General features: G+C 37.3%; 4 protein-coding genes across 4 annotated transcripts; all 4 read left to right on the top strand.

The window, feature by feature from the left end:
* Positions 1-7,022: 7,022 nt before the first annotated feature.
* On the top strand, positions 7,023-8,405 carry LOC127152519 (olfactory receptor 146-like). Its single transcript, XM_051093225.1, has 2 exons — positions 7,023-7,034; positions 7,448-8,405. The coding sequence occupies exon 2, from the start codon at positions 7,467-7,469 to the stop codon at positions 8,403-8,405; it is 939 nt and encodes a 312-aa protein (XP_050949182.1). The 5' UTR covers positions 7,023-7,034; positions 7,448-7,466.
* Positions 8,406-13,330: 4,925 nt separating this feature from the next.
* Positions 13,331-15,867, top strand: LOC127152818 (putative olfactory receptor 5AK3). The gene is made up of 4 exons (XM_051093667.1): positions 13,331-13,676; positions 13,806-14,244; positions 15,470-15,578; positions 15,775-15,867. Exons 1-4 carry the CDS (start codon positions 13,331-13,333, stop codon positions 15,865-15,867), a joined length of 987 nt encoding a protein of 328 aa, XP_050949624.1.
* Positions 15,868-17,585: 1,718 nt separating this feature from the next.
* LOC127152517 (olfactory receptor 52N5-like) lies at positions 17,586-18,875 on the top strand. The gene is made up of 2 exons (XM_051093222.1): positions 17,586-17,702; positions 17,920-18,875. Exon 2 carries the CDS (start codon positions 17,934-17,936, stop codon positions 18,873-18,875), a length of 942 nt encoding a protein of 313 aa, XP_050949179.1. The 5' UTR covers positions 17,586-17,702; positions 17,920-17,933.
* A 4,283-nt stretch (positions 18,876-23,158) lies between these two features.
* LOC127152515 (putative gustatory receptor clone PTE03) lies at positions 23,159-24,395 on the top strand. The gene is made up of 2 exons (XM_051093220.1): positions 23,159-23,194; positions 23,432-24,395. Exon 2 carries the CDS (start codon positions 23,451-23,453, stop codon positions 24,393-24,395), a length of 945 nt encoding a protein of 314 aa, XP_050949177.1. The 5' UTR covers positions 23,159-23,194; positions 23,432-23,450.
* Positions 24,396-25,254: the final 859 nt, after the last annotated feature.

A 25,254-nucleotide genomic window follows, 5' to 3' on the forward strand; every position in this document is an offset into this window, starting at 1 on the left:
GGACTATTAACACTCTACGCTTAGTGAAGAAAGCCCAGCAGAGGCTTTTCTTCCTGTGGAAACTCAAGAAGGCCAAAGTATCATCTCAGCTCTTAGTGAACTTCTACAGGAGCACGATTGAGAGCATTCTCTGTCACTGCATCACAGTGTGGTATACCAGCTGCACAGCAGAGAACCGGAGAGACCTGGCACGGGTAGTGAAGACTGCACAAAAGACGGACGGAACTCAACTCCCCAACCTTGACACAGTCTATGCTAGCCGCTTACACAAGAGAGCTAGCAACATTATCAAGGATCCGACCCATCCAGTATACAGTCTGTTTGTGGCCCTTCCATCAGGCAAAAGATACAGGACAATCAGGACACGCACTAACAGACTGTGGAACAGCTTCTTTCCCAGAGCAGTAGCCTGTATTACACCCCCTCCCCCAAAAACACACACAGAGAGCTGTTAAGGACTGCCCCAATGTTTATAGAAAATTTTCATAATATTTACAAAACGTAAACACTGCATTATTTATTATCATTAGTATTATTATTATTATTATTAATGTTGTGCAATATATATATATTTTTGATAATTTTTTGCACTAATGAACATGCACTGCACTTTTTCTATTCTTATTGCTGCTGTTCTCTCTGAGAGCTACCAAATGACTGCAATAAAAATAAAGTCTTTACTTACTTTACTTTACTTAGTTACGTCAATCAGAGAGTATGCGCTGAGTTACATGAGTACGGAGAGTTTTAGTAGTAGTAGAGGTTGCTCACATGCTCATCACATAGTTGGAAAAGCTGCCGTTCTGTGCCAGAGCAAGAGAACGATTAGCGGGAACAGTGACATGTAAACTGTGTGTTTATGCCACTCTTTTCGTGGCTCATTCCTCCCACGCATCCAAGTAGGCCAATGCATAAACAAAACTAAACTAACTGCACGCACAACAACTGGTGTCGAAAGCAGGGATTTCATCTAGAAATTTCAACTACACATGGCAAAACAGAAGAGGATAAGCAGTAAGCTAATTTTTAACACTCTTCAAGGACACAAGCACGCTGACGTCATCACACTGATGAGAACTGTGTTAACAACTACGAAGTGAATTGTCAGAGACAAGAGACTCAAACACTCCTCAAGAACATTTGTAAATTTTATTGAAAGAAAACTAAAGAAAAATAATTTTAAAAAGCTAAAGAAAAAAAAGAAAAGAAAAAACAAAAAAAAGAAAAGACAGATTCTGATTCACCCTTCCCTCAAGATAATAATGAGAGGTCACGCAACGGGTGGGTCATTTGCTGCTGAGCTAGAACTGATACAACAGAGACCACGTTCGTCAGGTCCCTCCAGAGCTACCCACTCTATGGAGTCTGGCACAAGGCAATGGAACACTGAGCATGGCTCCCAGTCATTTCTACATACCTATACTGTTGAACAAAGATCTAGTATTCTTCATTATCAAGGCCAGCTATTTGCTGCAGAGGGACCCAAGGCAAAGCTTGCTGTTTTTGATGGTAGTGGAGACCGGGAATTATTTCTGGTACCATTTGAGCACCAGGCCAGGAAGTATGGTAAAGGTGGACTGAAAGTTAAATTTCAAATTGGCACCTGATGTATAGAACGGGAAGTCTTTGTGGCTCCGATACGTGACCCTGTCCTTTTGGGGATAGATTTTTTTGCAGGCTGCAGATGTAACCATCCATACTAGTGGCAGAGTATTCACTGCAGAAGAATTAGTTCCCACTCAGATCGCTGGTGGTGATGGAACCGATTATCACGTTGCTCGAGTGGTTCTAGAGATAGACACAATGTTACCACCAGAAAGTGAATGTCTACTCTGGGTGAAGTTGACAATCCAAAGTCTGGTGTTTGCGCTGTCCTGAAACCCTACCTGATTACAGAAACTGTGGCTTCAGGGAGTGTTGTCACAACCATGGAGCATTGAGTGACTGTGAGGCTATGCAGTCTGTCCCTTATTCGGTCTCTTATTAGAAACATATCCAGATGAGGGCTTACTGGAACAGCGGAAAAAGGACTGTGGTAGCCCTCAAGAACAAAGTGATGACACGTATCATTCTGATCTGAGAGGACTGACAACTGCCACAGACCTACCTGAGCATCTCCAAGCCCTTTATGCAGCTTTAAGTGGAGCATTAAGTGAGGCGCAGCAACAGCGACTTATTGAGCTTTTGATCCCATACAGATTTCTCTTTGCTGTTTCAGATTTGGACCATGGCCTCTTAACAGCTGTCACACACAGGATCTGGAGCTGTGGGGCCAGTACGCCAGCCAGTCAGATGGACTCCCCTTGATTTCAAGCAGAGGTCGCGTTAACCGAATATTCTCCGTCATTGACAGAATTTTTTTATCAGTGACGGAAAAATCTGAAGGCCATCCGTCACTTTTTGACGGACTACACAGAGAGTGATCTATTGTAATTTGTAGCTGTAATTCCCACTCCTGTCCAGTTGGCGGTGAGTGTGCTACAGTGTGGCAGCAGAGCACTGCATCCAGAACAAAACGAAACCGTTACGAATGTTTTGCTAATGTTTCATTTCACGAGTACCCAGTTTAAGTTACAGCGGTCTATCACACCACATTAAAGAGCAACAAAACGGTATTTATGGGTTGAATTTTCTAATGAAATTGACAGAATTTAAAATCTGAAACTTTTTCATATCAAAACTAACAAAGCACAAAGATTGCAATTTAGTGAATGGGAGGTGCACTATGTACTGTTCATTCATTAACTGAAAAAGGCATATTCGCTGTTGTGAAAACACAACATCGACTGATATTTAACAATCTATATTGTTTCATAAAAATGAGACTATTAAAATCGAGAAATATTTTAGCGTTCTTCATTATAATACTAAATATAAATACTAAAACGAGTAGGACCCAATACCAACCACTGAGGAACACCCTGCCGCAATGGAACAGTCGAAGATCTGTTTGCACCAGAATAGACAAACTGAGTGCGTTCTGAAAGATGTGATTCAAACCATTTGCAAATCACAAAAACAAGGACTACCCCTTACCATCCTGCCTCCAATGGGCAAGTGGAGAGATTCAACTGAACGCTATGGTCTGGTATGGCAGAGCAAAGGTCAGACAATTTGGAAGTGCCAGATTTTCTGTACAACTTGGAGAAAAGATTGAGAGACATACAGAATGTTGCCTGGGAGCACCTCCAAACATCCCTACAATGGCAAAAGAAGTTATATGATCTCAGGGCTCAGGAGAGAAAGTATGTTGTTGGAGATCAGGTGTATATGCGGGACAGTACTAAGAAAAGAGGACAGAGTCCAAAACTCCAGTCACCTTGGAAAGGCGTTTTATGGCAGGAAAATTGAACGCTCATTGGCTCTCGCCTGCATTCACGGAGTGGGTAGGGAAAATTATCTGGATAATATATTCAGCGATTAACAACTTAAATCTGCTCTGCACCTCACACAAACCTTTCGTATTCCACCAGAGAGGACTGCGGCTGCAACGCATCGTCATTTGGACTGCTTTTTAGTAATGCGTTTGACATTTTTGCAATAAATAAATGGTTGCGATTACACCTATTTGTCTGTCATGTTTTTCTTTATTACTGTACAGAGAGAGTTATGGTTAGGTTTAGAGGTAGAAGTGGGATTAGCAACTATAAAAAATATTTGTATTCTATATTGTTACTAAAATGGTAATTTCCCTGCATATTTTGGTCAGTTATGTTTTATATCCTTTTATATTTGCTACAAAATGTTTTAGGTTTGGGGGTGGGTTAGGGGTCTAAAAATTGAAATTGCTTATTAATAAAATGATCAAAATGCATAATTGCTACAGTGCCCTCCACTAATATTGGCACCCTTGGTAAATATGAGCAAAGACGGCTATGAAAATAAATCTGCTTTGTTTATTTTTATGATCTTACATTAAAAAAATTCACAAAATGCTAACCTTTCATTGAAGTAAAACAATTAAAATTGGGGGGAAACTTACGTTATGAAATAAATGTTTTTCTCATATGCATGTTGGGCACAATTATTGGCACCCTTAGAAATTATAATGAGTAAAATATCTCTGAAGTATATTCCCAGTCATATTTGCATTTATTTAGCACACAAGAATGACTAGGAGTATGATATTGTCCAGCAATAACTTCCTGTTTCACAGGATTATAAACATGAGGAGCACAAAGGCCAAATTTCCTTAATCATCCATCACAAGGAATAAAACCAAATAATATAGTTCTGATGTGCAGAACAAGATTGTTGAGCTTCACAAAACAGAAAATGGCTTTAAGAAAAGAGCTAAAGGATTGAAAATCCCAATTTCCATCATTAGGACAATAATTAAGAATTCAAATTAAACTAAAGATGTTACAAATCTGCCTGGAAAAGGAAGTGTGTCTATATCGTCCTAATGCATGGTGAAGAGGAGAGTTTAAGTGTCCAAAGATTCTCCAAGGATCACAGTAAGAGAATTGCAGAGATTAGTTGAGTCTTGGGGCCAAAAGGCTAAAAAAAAATCAAGCAGCCCCTACATCACCACATGTTGTTCAGGAGGGTTTTAAGAAAAATCCTCCTTGCTCATCCAAAAACAAACTCTAGCATATTCAGTTGTCAGACACAACTTGAATTTCAAATGGGAATGGCTTCTGTGGTCAGATGAAACTAAAAAAAAAAGAGCGTTCTGGCAGCAAACACTCAAGATAGGTTTGGTACAAAAAGTACCCCATGCCCACGGTTAAATATACTGCTGGATCTTTAATGTTGTGGGCTTATTTTTCTGCCAAAGGTCCTGGACATCTTGTTCAGATACATGGCATCATGGATTCTAGCAAATACCAACAGATGAAAAATGTAAACCTGACTGCATCTGTTAGAAGTTCTATAATGAGCTGTGGTTGGATCTTCCATTAGGACAGTGATCCAAATCAAACATTAAAATCAACACAAAAATGTGTCACTGAGCATAAAATGAAGCTTCTGCCATGGCCGTCCCAGTTGCCTGACCTGAACCCTATAGAAAATGTGTGAGGTGAACTGAAGAGAAGAAGCACCAGCATGGAGCTGGGAAACTAAAGGATCTGAAGAGTTTCTGTATGAAGGAATGGTCTCTGATCTCTTGCCAGGTGTTCTCCAAACTCTTCAGGCATTAAAGAAGAAAACACAGAGCTGTTATCTTGAATAAAGGACATTGCAATAATTGGGTGCCAATAATTGTGGTCAGCATGAACTACAGAAAAACATTTATTTCATAAAGAGATTTTCCCCCTGCTTTCCATGGTTTTACTTAAATGATAGGTTAGAATATTGTGAATTTTTTGAAATGAAAGATTAAAAGGATAAACAATGCAGATTTATTCTTACAGCCACCTTTGCTCATATTTACCAAGGGTGCCAATATTAGTGGAGGGCACTGTATAAAATGGGTAGGTTTAGATTTAGGGTAGTTTAAGGGGGCTAAAAATCTAAACCTAAATTGCTTGTTGATAAAATGATAAAAAGGCATTGATACAAATATATTTATGATATAAAAGATAAAAGATTTTTTAGCTAAAAATGTGTAGCGATTTTTTACATTTTAAATGTTAAAATACGTCTAAACCTTATGTTGTAGCATCAATAAAAACATAAAAAAATGTACGTTTTGTGCCTCTAAACATTATGTATAAATACTTATGTATAAACATTGAGACCAGGCTAGATCTATAATGTCAAATGCAGATCAAGATCAGGTCCTGAAATTCTTCATAGATATAATTTTTAGCAGGAATTTGCACACTTGAGCAGACAGCATTTTCTAAAATTTGCAATGGATCTGTAATTTGCCAGTTCACTAGGATCTAGTTGTTGTTTCTTAATAAGAAGCTTAATAACTGCCAGCTTGGTTTTGGGACGTGACCTAAGGATAACGATGAGTTAATAATATTGAGAAGTGGTTCCTCTGCTACAGGTAACAACTCTTTCAGTAGTTTAGTGGGTACAGGATCTAATAAACATGTTGTCGGTTTAGATGCAGTGATAAGTTTATTTAGCTCTTCCTGTCCTATAGTTGTAAAGCACTACAGTTTATCTTTGGGTGTGATAAATCAAGCTGATGTATTAGACGTATTGTATTTCTAATGTTATCTATTTTATCAGTGAAGAAATTCACATTAAACTGTGAGAGAATATTTATGTTGGGTGGTGTCTGATTTTTTTTTTTTTTTAAACTAGTCACTCTGCTAAATAAGAACCTTGAATTGTTTTGGTTATTTTCTATGAGTTTGCAGATATGCTTGGCCTTGGCAGCTTTAAGAGCCTGTTCATAGCCGGATATACTATTTTTCCATGCAATTCTAAATTTGTGCTCAAGATTGTAAGTTTCTTTCTTAAGATAATAGCTATTACTGTTGTACCATAGCGCAGTACGTTTTTATCTAACCTTTTTCAATTTGACAGGAGCAACAGCTTCTAATGTATTAGAGAAGATAGTGCCCATGTTGCTAGTCATTTCGTTTGGTTTATGTTTATTTATGGGTACACAGAGCAGCTGAGTTAAATCAGGCAGATTATTTGGGAATATATCTTTTATGGCTGGAACAATAGTTCTGCCCGGATGATAACGTGGATCCATATAGTTAATATTAGTAATATGCAGCATGCACAATGCAGTGCGATATCTATATCAGTAAGATCAATTCTATGCGATATAATTAAATCTAGCATAGGATTAAAATGATGAGTGGGCCCGGTGACATTTTGCTTGACTCCTAAAGAGTTTTGTGAATGCATTGAGAATATCACTATATATTGTTGCAATACCACCGCTACAACCACCCCGACAGGGCTTATGCTTATAACAGTAACTTGGTGAAGTAGACTTATTTAGACCAATATAGTCATGGCAACAAATGCTATGAAACCTGTTTTCCCTGTTGGGTTGATAAAAAAGAAACTAATATTAACCCCACATTAAAGATAAGGGCTATAAAACATTTAAACAGACAACTGCAAATCATAGTTTGACTAAATAACAAGGAGGATTTCAAGAACACTGAGGCAAGGTGCGGTATTTACATTTATACGTTAATTAACATTAATGTATATAGACTGCTATCTATATACATTAATGATATAAACTGAGATTTATTTACATTCATTTACATCTAGAAATCAGGTGCCTTGTGAACATATGTAGATAAAGTTTTTGTTTATTTTTTGACAAGCTTTCACTTAAAAAAAAAATATATATTGTATTGAGTATTGTTAATTAAAATTCTAAATTGTTGTCATGTTGTGTACATTAGTAACACACAATGTACATTGTAAAACCTGCTCTACATGTGAAGCTGTAAACGTCAAATCAGGCACAGTACAATAGAATGCTTTGTTTTAAAATATGTAATATATTCAATTACATGATTCAAGAAAATATATTACTAAACAAAGTGATATCTGTTTGCTACTCTGTTTGCAGGTCTTTTGTACAGCAAGCAATGGACAACCTGACATTCAGACACAGCATTCTCCTCGTGGAGGGACTCAAAGTTACACATCATTCCTCGTATCCTGTTTTTATTGTGCTTTTCTTGGCTTATATTTTTGCAATTGTATCAAACATTACACTTATATTTATGATTTCAGCAGAGAAAAATCTGCATGACCCTATGCATTTTCTGTTCTGTAACTTGCCAGTAAATGATGTAATAGGGACCACTGTCATTTTGCCACGCTTAATGCAAGATGTTTTAAAAGAAGCCTCAGAGCGTTATATTACATATGTGGAGTGTGTTATTCAAGCGTATTTTGTGCATGTATTTACAGCAGCATGTCACTATATATTAATGATCATGGCCTTTGACAGATATGTGGCTATATGCAATCCACTGAGATATTCTGCTATAATGACCAATAAAATGGTTATTAAACTATCAGCATCAGCCTGGGGGCTGGCAGTACTTGTGGTGACAATTATGATAGGTCTGACTCTTCGTCTGTCTAACTGCAGATCAACAATTGAAAACCCTTTCTGTGATAATGCCTCACTTTTTAAATTGTCATGTGAAAATGTAGTTATTAACAACATATTTGGAGTTATTTATTCCGTAATTGTAGCCTGCCTGTCAGCAGTATCTATATTTATAACATATGTCAAGATTGCTGTTCTATGTGTAAGGAGCAAAAACAAAGCACTGAACACCAAAGCCATAAAAACCTGCAGCACTCATTTAGCTGTTTATTTAATCATGTTTATATCTGGAGCCATTTTTATTTTTCTTCATCGTTTTCCTGAATACTCTGAAAGCAGGAAACTAAGTAGTATAATGTTTCACATTATACCACCAGGATTAAATCCGTTAGTATACGGTTTACAAACCAAAGAGATAAGACAGAAGATTGTTAAAGTTTGGAATAGAAAAATAGGAAATTCCTGAATTTATTATTAATTTTTATACTAATTTTATAAATATTATTCAGTATGTATTATGTTTTTTTTTTTTTTTTTTTTTTTTTTTTTTTTTTTTAATTGTAGAAAATAAACATTTTTTTTTTTTCTATGTGCACTAATCTTACACTCACTTGATTTTAATTGGAAACATGTGTAGCCTAAATGTATATATTTATTTTATTTCCAAAGAAATGTCAGTGCTTAAACTCACTTTATGCTGAATTAAAGTTTTTTTTTTTTCCTCCGTAATTATCAGATTTCTGAAGGAAATTATTTTTTTTCCTTAAAGACTAATTATGAGCATATCAATACTGGAACATTATTTGGACAGTACTGGTGTGAAAGTGATTTTCAGAACTGAACAGATAAACATAAATTTGTCGGTCCCACTTTATATTAAGTAGCCTTAACTACTAAGTACTTACATTAAAATTAATCATTTGATACAATGCACTTATTGTGTACATACATGTATTTACATTGTACTTAGATTTTAGATTTTAAAAAATACCTACATGTAATTACATCTGTCATTTCTGTAATTACATTTATAATTACACTGTTGACTCATCCCTTACACCTTAACCCACCCTTAAATCTACCCATACCACCAAACCTCTCCCTAACCTTACCCATATCCCACCTCAATAGCAGCAAAAGTGCAATACAATATGACCACATTAAGTACATTGTACTTATTTTATGATGTAAGTACATAGTAGTTAAGCTCACTTTTTTTTTCTTTTTTTTTTTTCCTTCCATACAGATTTCATTGAATTACTTTATATTCTCTATGCTCTGTATGGCCCTATTTTAATTTACTGGTTTAATTTAATATTATTAGGAACAACAGTTCTTTCATTTGTATTACCATAAATCGTATTAAGCATTGCATATAGTAGTTTAATAGTTTACACCTGTTATTAACATGTTTTGGGGTTTTTTAATCGTTGAACAAGAGAAAATGATTAAGACTAAATTGGTGACAGTTGACATAGTTGATTAAATCAAAAGACAGCACGTTCGATGCGTTGTTCCATTGTACCGTATGTTGTTCCATTAAATTTTCACATCCTTCACATAGAGTCATGTAAAAACTGTGATGAATACCAGCAAGTTCCAAATACGAAAGTGTCTCTCCACACTTTAACACTTCACAATGAAAAAAGAAATATGCAGTATCAAATGGGCATATCATATTTCAATAACACTGGTAGCTTTACTTGTCACCACAAACATACAATCAACAGTCTTGCACTGTAAAAAGTAATACCTATATCTAACTTATAAAAAGTGAGGCAAGTGGCTGCATTGGATGTTTTAAGTTGAGTCAACTTGCAGCCTTTTTTAAGTATAATAAACACTGTAACATTACTTAATACAAACACAACAAAATCAAGTTGAGTTAACTAATAGTACTAGTATTACTAGTACTAGTATAAACCTACTTTTCTTGGTACAGGTAACTTATTTATGGGTTGCTACAAGTAACCTGTACTCTTTTTTTAATTAGGTTTGATGAAGTTTATTTTCTTAGTAAAATTAACCTAATCATATGTCAATAAACATTTTAATTGAGTCCTGCCTATAAAAAATCTAAATGGCTATATAGTCTAGGTACTACAGTGATTAACTTTACATAAACAGACTTTGTCAATAACAATTACAAATTAAATTGAAGAAGAAAAAGATGGGAACATAGATTGAAGACAATAACATTTATTCAATGTCAACCAGTGTCTCTTTTAACAGGGACTACAAAACAGCCAATAAATGTGGCTGCACATGTACACAATAATAAAAAACAAACACTGTATACAGTGAGTGTATTTTCAACCTGTTCTGAACAGTAAAGTGAAATATCCAAACAGCCCAATCTGCAATGTTTAGATAAAGGTAAATGTGAGCCATAACATCACATTGTATCACACTGGAACTGCAATGTCAAAAATGATTACAGTATTTCTATATTTTTAACAACTATTATTTTTAAGAACTCCCAAACTGTGCATGCAACACTGTTGAGTATTTACCTCATGAGGTAATAATCGGCACAGAACACAGTCCAAAGTCCACATTAATTAAGACACTGAATAATGATCAAAAAAGGAAAATAACTATGGAAATTATATTGCCTGAGCAACTTGTACCAGTCAAATGAGTCTTAAGGTCAAAAAAAAAAAAAAAGAACATTTGTAAGACTAATCAAAATATTGGTAAAATTCAGAGACAAATATTTATATCACCATGAAGATTATCAAATTATCTGATTATGTTACAGTACGTTTAAGCTGGTATTCGTTAAACTCACCTACCAAAGTGATTGCATTTTTTTAAAATGATGGCAAACAATGCCAGATGCCATTGAGAAATCATCTAAGACAACTTGGTCAGGAGGTCTGCATACTTGGATGATGGCTTAGGACGCATGGTGTCCAATCCCACAAAAAGCCTCTGATATATCTCGAAAGCATACACCAGTTTTTGAGGGATACTTGAGTTCGAGGGCATAGGTAAGTCCAAACAAGAGGCAGCATGCTTTCGACAGGTTACACCTCTGACCGCGGGCTGTCCTTCTACGATAATCCCAATTGTGTCCGGCTGATGGCACATGTAAATTTTCAGTGGGCAACTGCCAAGCTCAGCGTGCACCTCTGTTTCATCACAACTCAAGAATCAAGAGTTTGGTCAGACAAACAGGTAATGAGATGAATATAGCAGAAAGGTAGAAGACAGATAAGACACAAAGTTAAAATTGTACTTTTGTTGCTAAAGGTGGTGGATACTAGACAAATACTGTAACTAGAGCATGTGACCACAATGAAGTCTACCATGACAATGCCATAGAGTGTGAGTACTATACTATCATGATCTACTGTAGCATGAGTCTTGTCTGCTTCAAAGGATGCATTATAATAAAACAATGCGATTGTCCTTGCCTGTACCTGATTGGTCATCACATTACTGTTTATTAAGATACAGAGTTTAAATATCTTTCAAGAGCAAATGTAATTACCCCACATCATCACAATATTAATACATACAGACAGAAAAATAGACAAGTAGCTTTAAGCTCAATACATACGTGGTGGTCACTGATAAGGTCTTCCTGTCTTTCCCCCATGTACTCAATCAGGAATCTCAGGGCCACTTCTCTCTTTTCTCTCAAGTGATTTGCCACTGATTCTCAGGAACTCTTCACAGATCTGTAAAGAGAAGTATACCATCTTAGTTACATACCAAAAGTAATTTTCCGTGATTTAAACAACATGAGAGTTTTGGATACAAATTAGTTTTCAATCAAATGAAAATCATGGACAGTGTCAAGCAGTAAAGGAACATATTCACTATATAGTTATTTTTAAGTATGAAAAATGCAAGAATGAAATTTAATCTTTGGTCAAGTTCGTTGCCTTATGTGTGCCGTCTTCACAACTATCGGCCATTTACCATAATTGAGCAATCTGAAATTCAACTGAATGTAGCACAGCATAAAAGAGTCTAATGGTGAAGAAAGTTTGAATTATAATTTGAAAAAGATACTGTTGACTCAGTGCATACTGCACTGTATTTTTAGCCATACCAGTAATGTTAGATGACAAAGATTTGGATTTTAGCTAGTCAGCCTTGCTGAGTTTACCTTACCTGTGATGGTTCAAAGAGGGCAGGCCATCTCTCTAGAAGATTTGCGACATTTCTGTTTTAAGGCTACTTTGGCTTTAATTTTAACAATAATATTACTTTTAATCATTAGTTAGCGTTAACTTAAACTAACATTAAATATATATTTGACATTAAACGGTAAGGTAAAAGTCCTAGACAAAACACGTTAACATTAGTACTATGCTAGTTTAAGTTAACGCTAACTAACGATTAAAAGTGGTATAATTGGTAAAATTAAAGCCAAAGTAGCCTAAAAACACATAGTAGGCATGACTACAGCACTTTTAATTTCATATTAACAACACGGTCTCGACCACCGTTGTCTGCCGATCGTTGCCTACAAGACCACACTGCTTGTGCAGCCAGCTTGTCATGTGTGCAGGATAGTTAACCTCAGCCTCTCTAGTGGAGTAAGTGATTTCGCGTGACTTTACATCACAAATCATTTGGCTAAATTTGCTCAACTTACCGTATTAATCAGTCCCTGAAATTCAGATCCCCTGCAGCGAACAAACAGTTGAAGTGCCATAGAAGATCTTGCATCTGCCTGGGAAAGTCTCCGCCAATGAAAAACTGATATATTTTAAGTAAAGAGGAAGTATATTGATACTTTTTTAGTATAAAACAAATAAAATAAACTAGATTACAATTATTTAAAGTATATAAAACCTACTTTGTGGATGTAGCACTTTTTACAGTGTGTTCATGGCAACAAATGCTATGCATGAGTTTTCCCTGTTGGTATGGCAAGGTTACAGAAGCAAATATAAACCACACATTAAAAAGTAAGAGCCATTAAAGTTGTATGCAGAGTGTTACAAATAATACTAATTGCCCTAATAATTTTAGGAAGGATCTCAGACTGAGGCAAGATTTTTTCCTTTCCTTTCTTTTTACATGAGGTTATACAGTGTTGATGAATACAGATGTACTGCTTTTTTACATTAAGCAAATAAATTAATAAATGAATTTAAAAAAAAATCGACATAGCTGTTAACATACTTACAGAACATATTTATTTTTAATATGTTAAAAATATTAAAAAATATATACATATTTTTATTTTCTGTAGTGTAAAGAAATATTATTGCTTCCATGCAGTGATAACAAATAATGCAAAATATGCTCTATATTTGCACATAACAAAATTGTTTTGTAATATGCATTGTTCACAGGGCAATTGTTTACTCATACTGAAAATTACACTTTTGTTTGTTACTTTGTTTTTAGGTTTTGTAAAAGCAGTCAATGGACAACCTGACATTCAGACAAAACATTCTCCTAGTGGAAGGACTCAACGTTGCACATCAGTCTTCATATTTTGCCTTCACACTGCTTCTCTTGGCATATGTCTTTGCAATGGTATCAAACATTGGACTTATATTTATAATCTCAACAGAGAAGAATCTGCATGACCCTATGCATTTTCTATATTGTAACTTGCCTCTGAATGATATAATAGGCACCACTGTCATTATGCCACGCTTACTACAGGACATGTTAAGGGAAACATCTGAGCGCTATATTACATATGTGGAGTGTGTTATTCAAGCTTATTTTGTGCACGTATTTGCAGCAACATGTCATTATGTGCTGATGATCATGGCATTTGACAGATATGTGGCTATATGCAATCCACTGCGATACACAGCCATAATGACCAATAAAATGGTTATTAAACTATCAGCATTAGCCTGGGGGCTGGCAGTACTTGTGGTGTCAATTATGATAGGTCTGACTCTTCGTCTGTCTCACTGCAGATTTAAAATTGAAAATCCTTTCTGTGACAATGCCTCACTTTTTAAACTGTCATGTGAAAATGTTGTCATTAATAATGTGTTTGGAATGATTTACACTGTTATTGTTGCCTGTCTGTCAGTATTGTATATATTTATAACATATGTCAGGATTGCTACTACATGCATAACTAGGAAAAACAAAGCACTGAACAGCAAAGCCATAAAAACATGCACCACTCATTTAGCTGTTTATTTAATCATGCTTGTTTCTGGTTTTATTTTTATAATTCTCCATCGTTTTCCTGAATATTCTGACAGCAGGAAATTAGCTAGTATAATGTTCCACATTGTACCACCAGGACTAAATCCCTTAGTATATGGTTTACAAACCAAAGAAATAAGACAAAAGATTGTTAAACTTTGGTGTAGACAAATAGGAAAAAAACATTCTATTTTTACAATAATGTCATGAAAAGTCATTATTATATTAAGTTGTGTATGTAGATATTTTCAATAAAAATGCTAGATTTTTCTATAAATGCTAATCTTATCTTTGGAAAACCACATATTTTTCTCCCAAATGCAGATTTTTTCTTTTCAATTTATAAAGCTATGTTTTTCTTACTGTTTATTATTTGAGTTGCACTGTATATGGCAGGCATTACCTGAAAAAAAAAAAAGAGTAAATACATTTCAAATATATAGTTTTGGTCATATACAAAAACTTAAATATACAAAACTTATTTTTATTTATTTATTTTTTATTGCACACAAAGCAAGGTTTTCTTTAGTGAATGGTCCTCCATAAACATACAAATATGCTATAGCTCCTGTCCTGTGTTTTGGTTTCATGACATTAAGCATAAAATGTCTCTGTTACGTATGGTAACCCTCGTTCCCTGATGGAGGGAATGGAGACATTGTGTTGAGCGTGCGGCACTAGGGGTCGCTCTTGGGAGCCCAAACACCTCAATTCATCATTGAGAAAAGAGTTACGAGTGTATGAGGGTGCAGATACTGACAAGCCCACATGTCAAATAAAATGCACCTCTCCTTCTCGTAACCTTCCAACACCCAAAACTTGACCTTGCTCCCCCAACCAGACAGCCGCCATAAAGGCAGAGGTCCTTCAGCCGGAGCATTTCCTCTTAGTAAGTAACAGAATAAACAGGCGGCTGAGAATCTTGGTAGGAACGTTGGGACAGTGGCTGTTCCCCCCGAGGGGGGTGAGACACTACAGAGATCACATCCTTCCTAGAGGGGAGGTAACATGTGATTAATCACCTAGGGACTCACAGAGGGAGTGCTACATAGGGAGGATTCTGAGGTGGGCTCCACATGAGGAGAAACTACCAAAACTCAGGACCTAGAGACAGAACCTGTCTCAGGGGAAACACTGAATTTGGGGGATGTAAGATGGAAAATACACACATGGAGCCGATTGAGGAGCCTCTACATATGGAGCACCAACCTAATATAAGAGTTCACATGAGGCAACCTACCTTGTATTGGGTTCTAATAGCAAGTTCCTCCACTATTCGAGGAAACAGACTAACACGCTCTACACCGTGCCACTCTCCTGAGTCATTTAAGACTCTGGAAGAAACTGGTTCCATTTGCAGATTGTAGAATCTGGCGAATGTGTTAGGTGTAGCCCAACCTGTAGCTCTACAATGTCTGTTGAGAGGCCCCATTTCCTCAAGGCTGCTGAGGCAGCAACGCCCCTGGTCGAGTGGCTTTTACTTCCAGTGGGCAGGGTAGATCTCTGGCCTGGTAGGCCGTTTGGATCACATCTACAATCCAGTGGGAGATCCTCTGCTTGGAGACAGTGTTCCCCTTCTGCTGTCCCCCAAAACAGACAAGAGCTGTTCAGAATGTCTGAACTCTGAGTACGTTCAATATAATACGTAGGGTACTGGGCATAACACAGACAGGTTGGGGTCCCATTCTCAGGAAGGGATAGCTTGCAAGGTCACCACCTGGTCTCTGAAGGAAGTGGTGGGCACCTTGGGCACTTATCCAGGCCGGGTTCTCTGGATGATGTGAGAGTCTGCTGACCCAAATTCTAGGCACTTAACGTCAACAAAGCAGGCTTAAAGGTCTCCACCTCTTTCTCCCCCTTGCGTAGATCCCTAGGCCCGCTGTGTGCCAGTGCATCTGTCCCGAGGAGGGCCTCGGACAGGCCATACCAAAACTGACAGTGAGTGGATTCTGGTGAGGCAACAGATTTAATTATGCCTGGACAAACTGACTCCAAATCAGCTGGGCCGTCTGAGGCAGAAGCCTCCACTTGCCTCAGAGGGCGTCTTGTCGTGAGAGCACATCTGCTACACAATTAAGTCTATCCAGAGGTGAGTGGCACGCTAAGACTGAGATGCTGGCTCCTATAACAGGAGATGGCGGGAGATCAACCACCCTGAGGTTGATGTACGCTACAGTCTATATGGACCAACACATGTTTGCCTTGGATCAGAGGTCGGGACCTTCTCAAGGCCAAAACATTGTCAGCAACTCCAGGCAATTGACATGCCAATGTAGCCGGGGGCCTGTCCAGACCCCTGAGGCTGCAAGCCCATTGTGTACGGCACCCCAGCCCGTCTTGGAGGCATCTGATGTGATCACAATGTGTCTGGATACACAAAAAAGTTTGCAACACAGAGGTGTGATGCTCACACAATGTGTGCCTTGGTGCCATGCCTATCTCAGGACTCGGGTAAGTCAGTGCTGCAGCGGTCTTGTGTGATCTCGTAACACCTTGGCCTGGTACCTCGCAGGATGGCCATGGCATGCAGGACGGACACAGTTTGTCCAGAAGCCGTGTAAACACTCATCCGAAGAGAATTTACAGGCCCTGGACAGGAGCCTGAGGTAAAGTGCACTGCAATTGCCCTCTCTGCTTGGGGAACCTCCGTATGCCCCCTCCCTGGACACCTTTAAGAGCTACAAATAGAAAATCAAGCCGTGCTGAGATAGACTATCAAACTCATTTGGAAGCTCGACCAAGGGACGCAAGGATCAAGTGGTTTACGGGGTTTACGTTTACATTTACGTGGAGTCTTTACATTACTAGAAAGCTACAGGCAGGACTGTGGCTCTCCAGGATGGATGTTGTCCACCCCTGATCTGACAGTATTAGAATAATAAGATACTCTCTTCACTGCTGAGACTGCACAGAAGCTGCATCTGAAGTGATATGTTTTTACTAGGGCTGTCAATTTAACACATTAATTTAATTAATTAGTTATGGGAAATTAAAGTGATTCAAATATTTTTATGCAGATAATATACTGGTCCTGTTCCAAAGCTGTACATCATCTTACATTTCATACAGTTGACTGTTGACAAACATAATCCAGGGCAACAACTTACTGTGTGATGTAGTCCAAAAATGCAGTTATAGGCATATATATATCCTTTCTGCTATTTTTAAATACAGTTAATAAACTAGATTAGACAAAAAGCAAATAAAACCTTCCCTGTTTTAATCATTTGTATTTTTAATCAAAGTATAGTACTTGGTATAGCAAATACTTGCTATTCCTTTTTTTTATTCAGCTATTGATATATTAGCCATTGTGGACTCAATATAAAATATACAAAGTTTTTAAACAAAATATCTATTATATCATTTTATTAGTGGCTATGATCATGGCAGCAAGTGAAATGAATCAGTTTTCCTCTCTGGGGTAATAGCATCATAGAAACACTTTTGAACCACATATTAAAAGGTGAGGGCTGGTAAACATTTCTTCAGAGAAGTGCAAGTTAGTATTTAGGTAACACTGAATACTGAGCCGACTGTGACTTCATTAGAAAAGATATGAATTAAATTTTTTAAAGCAATAAATCAGCTGCCTTAGTAATAACAGAATCCATCTGCAGTAAGTATGTGTTGCATTACATAGTCAAACAATACTAGGTAACTACCTAATATTTTATAACTTATAATGTTTCAGAACAACATTTATTACAAAGTTCTTGATATTTGATGTTCACTGTGCAGTACCCCAGTGTTTCCTTGTTTTATAGTCTATATAGTCTAATAGCCTATGCTGAAATGTTACAAATTAATATATGTCTGACTGTTACTGTTTGCAGGTTTTGTGTAGGACATGGACAACCTGACATTCAGACACAGTATACTCCTAGTGGAGGGACTTCAAGTAACACCTCAGTCTACCTATGTTGTTTTCACATTTCTTCTTTTGGTATATGTCTTTATAATGGTTTCCAATATTGCACTTGTAATTCTGATTTCAACAGAGAAGAATCTACATCATCCTATGCATTTCCTTTTCTGTAACTTACCACTGAATGATATATTAGGGACAACTGTCATTTTGCCACGCTTATTGCAGGACATTTTAAAAGAAACGTCAGAGCGCTATATGACATATGTAGAGTGTGTTGTTCAAGCTTATTTTGTCCATATATTTGTAGCAGCATGCCATTATGTTCTCATAATCATGGCCTTTGACAGATATGTGGCTATATGTAGTCCACTGCGATACTCAGCAATTATGACCAATAAGATGGTGGTTAAACTATCAGCATCAGCCTGGGCTCTATCAGTTCTTATGGTGACAATTTTGATAGGACTCACTGTGCGCCTGTCTCACTGCAGATCTAAAATTGAAAACCCTTTCTGTGACAATGCCTCACTGTTTAAACTGTCCTGTGAGGATGGTGTTGTTGTTAATAATGTGTATGGAATCATTTATACTGTGGTTTTATTTTCCTTCTCAATTCTGTCTATATTCATAACATATGGCAAAATCGCTACTGTATGCATAACTAGCAAAAACAAAGCACTCAACAGCAAAGCCATAAAAACATGCAGCACTCATTTAGCTGTTTATTTAATCATGCTAGTTTCTGGCTCTACTTTTATTTTTCTCCATCGTTTCCCTCTCTACTCTGAGAGCAGAAAGCTAGCTAGTATAATGTTCCACATTGTACCACCAGGACTAAATCCTTTAGTATATGGTTTACAAACTAAAGAAATAAGACAAAAGTTTGTAAAATTTTGGTGCAGAGAAAAAGGAACATCTTAATTTATTATATCCATATCTTATACACTTGTATCAGCATTTAATGTGTCAAGTCACTAACTCCCCTTTTAGAACACATATAAAGCTGTGGTATCTTCAAACTATGTCTTTGGATACAATCATATAAGTAATGTGTTAGGAATGTAAGTCTTAAGTAACTGCTTTGTAGCTTATGAATTTGTCATTTGCTTATTTTAAGGGTACTAAATCAGTGTCTCCACATGGCAATGTATTACAATATATTTATATATCTATATATATTATTGTAAAAGATCTACTTACCTTAAATTGTATTTTATATATTTTTTGCACACTTTTGAATTTGAAGGTCTTTAAAATTGGAATATATGTATATATATATATATATATATATATATATATATAAATAATTGATGGCGGGCGGTTCAATTCTTACAAAATGCACAACTATGGCCATTGCACCTCAGGTGTGCATTATTTTCTAAGAATTCAACAGACCAAAGTCAATTATTCCACTTATCCTACGGTTACCACACCTCAAGACATAGATCAGATGATGTATTTCAAGACATTTGTCCGGTTTTTTTTTTAAACCGCATAATAAAACATAATTTTGAGACAAAAACATGAAATAATCTGTCATTTTTATCTTAAAGTTTACAGTATTTATTTGTTTTGCCAGTGTTCTTGTGGATTTAGGTTATTTTGCTGTTTTAGGCTGTAAGGACCTTTGAAATGACTGAAATCGTGTGGCGACATGTAATGCGGTCAAAACCTGCCTGGAACTATATGTTCACCGTGCATTTCCCTGAAAATAATTGTACACTTTAGAATGTTTGTCAGCCAATCATATTCAAGCATTCAACAGCCCCGTAGTATAAATAATAATAATAATCATCATCATCATCATCAGAAATGCATTACTATTGTAATTTGTACTTTGTACTTAGATATGTGCAGGTAGTTTAATGAAGTAAAACAAAGAACAAGAAACACTGAGAACAGGAACAGAAACATAAGCAGAATGGCAATCATAATCTCAAAGCACAAGAGGAACACAAGGGATAAATAGAATCAATGCTAATAAATAGCATCAATGATTATAATGGGTTCTGCTGTATTTTGTCACGTCGCATCTGTGCAGTGTAGACACGGTGTCACGCTGTGTCAGAACATGAGAACACCTCTGCGTGACCACACTCTGAATCACATGTGAAATCAGTCCAATGGAGTGGTGCGACGCCACGGGCTGGGTGACATAGCTGCCAGGAAGCTTAAAACCACATGTAGTGGATACAGCGGCAACTTGTGTCATTCAGCAAGCGCTCTGTGTGTGTCTGTCTATGTGTTGTGCTGCACCTGTGCATAACTGTTCTTATTTTGCATGCAATGGTGAAGTCAAGTTCAAACACAAGCAGCGTTTCAGGCTGTGCACTCCTCCCTGCCCATGCTTAATTACGGGTGGGGGTACACACAGTCTGTGCGTTGCTTGTCTGGGAGCGAGATCCACTCAAAATGTCACCCTGAGGGAGCTGACTGCCTGCATTGCAAGTGGCTCTCGCTGTGGACACTTCGCTCAGGGAGGGTGATCTCCGAAGAGGGTGCCTTCGTGGGCCGAGGCAGAGCAACGGCTTCAATCATGGGGTTTGCAAATGGATCTGATGGAGAGGTTGGAGATGGGCTTGTCCCTTTCTTTGCACTAACCCAACAGATCCAGTGCCTTCTCTCAGGAACTGGAAGCATGTTGTGTGGTTTCTTTCCCCCAAGGGAGAAGGCTCGACACTCTGCCTATCTTCCTCTGAGGACGTTGATGTGGAGAGTGTTGATCGGGGACTGCAGATTCATCACCCTAGTCCATCCAATACAAGGAGCTGCTGGAGGTAGTGACTCATGCGTTGGCCAAATTGAACATCGACTGGCCCAGCAAGAAGCAGAGTGAATGTCTTAAGAGCAAGCTGAACTAACACTTTCTGTGCTCGAAGCCACTACCTCCATGCTGGGGCCTTCCATTTTTCCCTGATCCACACACCGATGTGTGTAGATCATGGGGGAAATAATTTTCATCCCGTCTCTTCAGCCCTTCTGTCATCAACTTTGTGTGGCTGAAAGAACATGGCTATGGGGTGATGCCCGGGTAGAAAAGACACACTTCTTTTATTCTTTAACTTATATATCCAATCACTTTAGGGTGACCCTTACTTAATTTTATTTTATTTATTTTTTGAACATTTTTAACCCCTCACCCCCTCACATGCAAAATACCATCCGGATAAACTGTCATTGAGGGTATGCTCAAAGAATGTATCTATTTTTTATCACGTATATGTATGGTGATATTGGAAAAGGTTTTGTTCACTGATAAACTTGATACTTTTGTTCACTGATAAACTTGTTTACGATAACAAATGGCCACTTTGCATAAACAGGATGAAGTATACTTGCTTGAAAGCAAGTGAAAGTTATGTGATGTCTAGCCAAGTATGGTGTCCCATGCTTGAAATTTGTGCTCTGCATTTATCCCATCCAGGTGCACACACACAGCAATGAGTAGTGAACACACACAACCACACCATGAACCATTTTTGGCAGCCATTTGAACGCCATTTTTTCTGTGGCAACAGGAGAGCAGTTGGGGGTTCTGTGCTGGTTATTCACTAGCCCCCACCTACCATTCCTGCCGGTACTGAGACTCAAATTCCCAACCTTTGGGTTGCAAGTCTGACTCTCTAACCATTAGGCCAGAGGTCTTCAACCCTGCTCCAGGGGACCCACTGTCCTACAAAGTTTATTTCCAACCTGCTTCAGCACATCTTCCTGTGTATTTTCAAGCAATCTTGAGGAGCTTGATTCGCTGCTTCAGGTGTGTTTGTTTAAGGTTGTAGCTAAACTCTGCAGGACAGTGGGTCCCAAGGAACGGGGTTGAAAACCCATGCATTAGGCCATTAGTTAAGGATAAGCTAAGGATATTACCAAGAGCCTGGTGGTGACCAGTGACAAGACAGAAAAAGGTGTTGCGCTTATCCAAGAGTACAATGGACTCGCTAATATACATATGCGTCTCGTCAACGAATATTCTCGTCTCGTCAACGAAAACTCACACAAGTCTCGTCATGTTTTAGTCATCAAAGAGCAGTGTTTATCTCGTCACCATCTCGTTATCGTCATGAAAAAAAGTGGCGTCAACGAAATTATTTCGTCATCGTCATCGTTGACGAAAACAACACTGTCTAGGTCTATCTGCCTATCTAGGCTAGCTGTGTGTTGTTTATCCTTGGGCCATTAGCCTTAATAAGACCTTTAAAATATAGCTTTATATAGATATCAGAGGATAGCTGTGTTCTAGTTCAGCAACTATTCTCCTTGCCCTGGGCTTTGAGCTCCTCTACAGGCTTCTAGTTTAAACTTCTTCAGTGGTCTTATGTATACAGGCTAGTATTACTCACATAGCATAGCTATCTGAGGACGGTTGTGTTCCTAGGTTGGTTAGGATGTCCCCTTTTGTCTGGAATCAGGCTACCTCGTATCTGCCAAGTTTCGTGAGCAGCCCAAGGTGTCAGTGGCTTGGCCCCTTTCTGAAGAAAGGCTTGTTGTATGTCTGTCACCTCCTTGGTGCTCTTTCACCAGGCAGACAGGCATGCGCCTTGGCATGGCATGATTGATGATTGGATTTTGTTCCCCAATGTGTCTCCTAGAGGGGGACACAGCGTGAGGTTCTCTTGAATGGCAACATCTCAGGTAATGCATGTAACCTGGTTGGGGTTGTAAAAATGTAAAATGGTTTCCTGACAACTAAGTTACATAACGTATTCAGCAGGTGCCATTTTATACTTTCGGGCACCCACCTATGATGTCTTGGGCCATGTGGACAAGTAGGATTGGTATTGTTTTACATGTGCTTCAGATACTGGTTGTGCTGGCAGCATTCCCTAATGTGTCCCGTAGAAGGGGAAGCAGCGTATCATTCCCTCTCGGGGAACCATGGTTACATGCGTAATTCAAGACATTTTTCATGAAGGGAGTTGACTAGGTGGGTGAGAGCAGAAGATTTCAAAAGTCCAAAAATAAGGGCCACCATGACTCACTTAATCATCTCACTGCATTACATTCTGCTTCTCTACTTTTATTTTCTTATTCCCCTCTGTATCTCTCTTTTTTCATGAGCACCCTCTAGCACAATTAAGTATTAAAATACAAGGGCAGGTCGAGGTTTCTTCAAAGAACAAGTTGATATATCTGTGATGCTAGACACTGATAGAGTTGACCACTATTCAATACCAGTTAATTTGACAAAGCAAAAATCCATTTTTGGTAACTGAATTACTCAATCTTGGAAAAGGTCTTGTGTAAGTATAAAATGTTTTGTTAGACATTTAGAACTTTAAAGTAAAGGATTACATGACCTTTGATTTTTTAAGTGACTATGTTGTGCTAATAGACTTCAAAATGATTGTGTGCTTTCAAAAATGTACCAGTTAGAGCAGTCTCTAAAAATGGAACAGACAGCAAACAATGTTTGTTAACTTCAAAATATAATTTGCATCATAACATATTTATTTCCTTTTTATATACTCTTTTTGCAGGATTTGTGTAGAGCAACTAATGGACAACCTGACATTCACAAACAACATTCTCCTCTTGGAGGGACTAAAAGTTACACGTCAGTCTTCGTATCCTGTCTTCACCCTTCTTCTGTTGGCTTATGTCTTTACAATGGGATGTAACATTGGACTTATAATCCTGATCTCAACTGACAAGAGTCTGAGTCACCCTATGCATCTTTTGTTCTGTAACTTGCCACTGAATGATATACTAGGGACCACTGTCATTATGCCACGCCTATTACAGGACATTTTAATGGAAGCCTCAGAGCGCTATATGACATATGTGGAGTGTGTTGTTCAAGCTTACTTTGTTCACATATTTGCAACTGTAAGCCACACTGTGCTAATGATCATGGCCTTTGACAGATATGTGGCTATATGCAATCCACTGCGGTACACAGCCATAATGACCAATAAAATGGTGGTTAAACTTTCAGCATTAGCCTGGGGGGTGTCAGTACCTGCAGTGGCAATTCTAATAGGACTTACTGTACGACTGTCTCGCTGCCGGTATAAAATTGAAAACCCTTTCTGTGATAATGCCTCACTGTTTAAACTGTCCTGTGAGGACAGTATGGTTATTAATAATTTTTATGGAATATTTTCTACTGTGGTTATCCTTACATTCTCACTTGGGTCTGTATTAATAACGTATGGAAAGATTGCTACAGTATGTAAAAGAAACAAAAACAGAGCATACAACAGAAAAGCCATAAAAACCTGTGGCACACACATAGCTGTTTATATAATCATGTTTGTTTCTTGTGCCATCATGGTTTTTTTCCATCGTTCTCCTGAATACTCTGAAAATAGGAAACTAGCTAGTATAATGTTTCATATAGTACCACCAGGACTAAATCCTTTAGTGTATGGTGTACAAACCAAAGAGATAAGACAAAAGACTATTAAACTTTGCTGTGGAAACAAACTTAATGTCAGGTGAATTTTTATTTTTTATGTTTGAAACGAAAAAAAAAACTTTTATTAATATGAAAGTACTATTTTGAAAGTGATTAATAAATGATTTAGCACAGCTGTCATTCCTTTGCCAAGCAATTCTTGTATTGTTTTTAGATAATAAATGAAATTAAGTTTAAGTGAATAATTTATCTGACAATTGATGTTTTTTTATCTAAAATGTTTTTAACTTTCAGTTATGAATATAATTCACTTATAAACAGACTGTACAGTTTAAAAAAAAATAAAACGAAAGTATGCAATCACAGATATGTCTGCTTTCAAGAGTCAATTAAAAACAGATCTGTTTAATATGTACTTTGGATAATGGCTATTTGTTGTATATGTGTTTATATTTTGTTTATATTTGTGTCCATATTGCTTGTGTGGATGTACAAAATTATGGAAAGGCGCTATATAAATAAAACTTCTTCTTCTTCTAAATATTGTGTTTGCTTTAAATAATCAGCTTGTACTGGGTAATTACCAAGTATTTCTTAACTTTAACATCTTTCCTTAAAAAGTTAATTGATATTTCTGTTTACTATGCAATACCTCAAAGTATTTCCATGTTTTGCTAAGATTCTGATTGACTCTGCTTATTAGCATGTTAAAGAGTGTGAACTTGTAACTTGTAACTTGTAAGACTACAGGCAATGTATATGTGAAATGTCATATACAAGTTTACATGTGGACATAATTCATATAATAAGCACAACAAAAGTCATGACGATATGCAAAAATGCTACTGCATGCATACTGTATGGTTAAATACAGTTGAAGCAGGCACTGAGGCTGCTGCCATTAGCTGAGGTTTCCCAGCCTTACTGATTTCCTAGCAGTCT

Source organism: Labeo rohita, chromosome 21 (assembly GCF_022985175.1).
Source record: "Labeo rohita strain BAU-BD-2019 chromosome 21, IGBB_LRoh.1.0, whole genome shotgun sequence".
NCBI lineage: Eukaryota > Metazoa > Chordata > Actinopteri > Cypriniformes > Cyprinidae > Labeo > Labeo rohita.

Bases quoted from the DNA above. Each gene is read 5' to 3' on its own strand.
- LOC127152519 (XM_051093225.1), top strand. From the start codon at position 7,467: ATGGACAACCTGACATTCAGACACAGCATTCTCCTCGTGGAGGGACTC.
- LOC127152818 (XM_051093667.1), top strand. From the start codon at position 13,331: ATGGACAACCTGACATTCAGACAAAACATTCTCCTAGTGGAAGGACTC. The intron at 13,677-13,805 runs TGATGATCATGG...TTGTGGTGTCAA, and splicing joins AGCAACATGTCATTATGTGC to TTATGATAGGTCTGACTCTT. The intron at 15,579-15,774 runs GTAGATCTCTGG...TCCCATTCTCAG, and splicing joins TTTTACTTCCAGTGGGCAGG to GAAGGGATAGCTTGCAAGGT.
- LOC127152517 (XM_051093222.1), top strand. From the start codon at position 17,934: ATGGACAACCTGACATTCAGACACAGTATACTCCTAGTGGAGGGACTT.
- LOC127152515 (XM_051093220.1), top strand. From the start codon at position 23,451: ATGGACAACCTGACATTCACAAACAACATTCTCCTCTTGGAGGGACTA.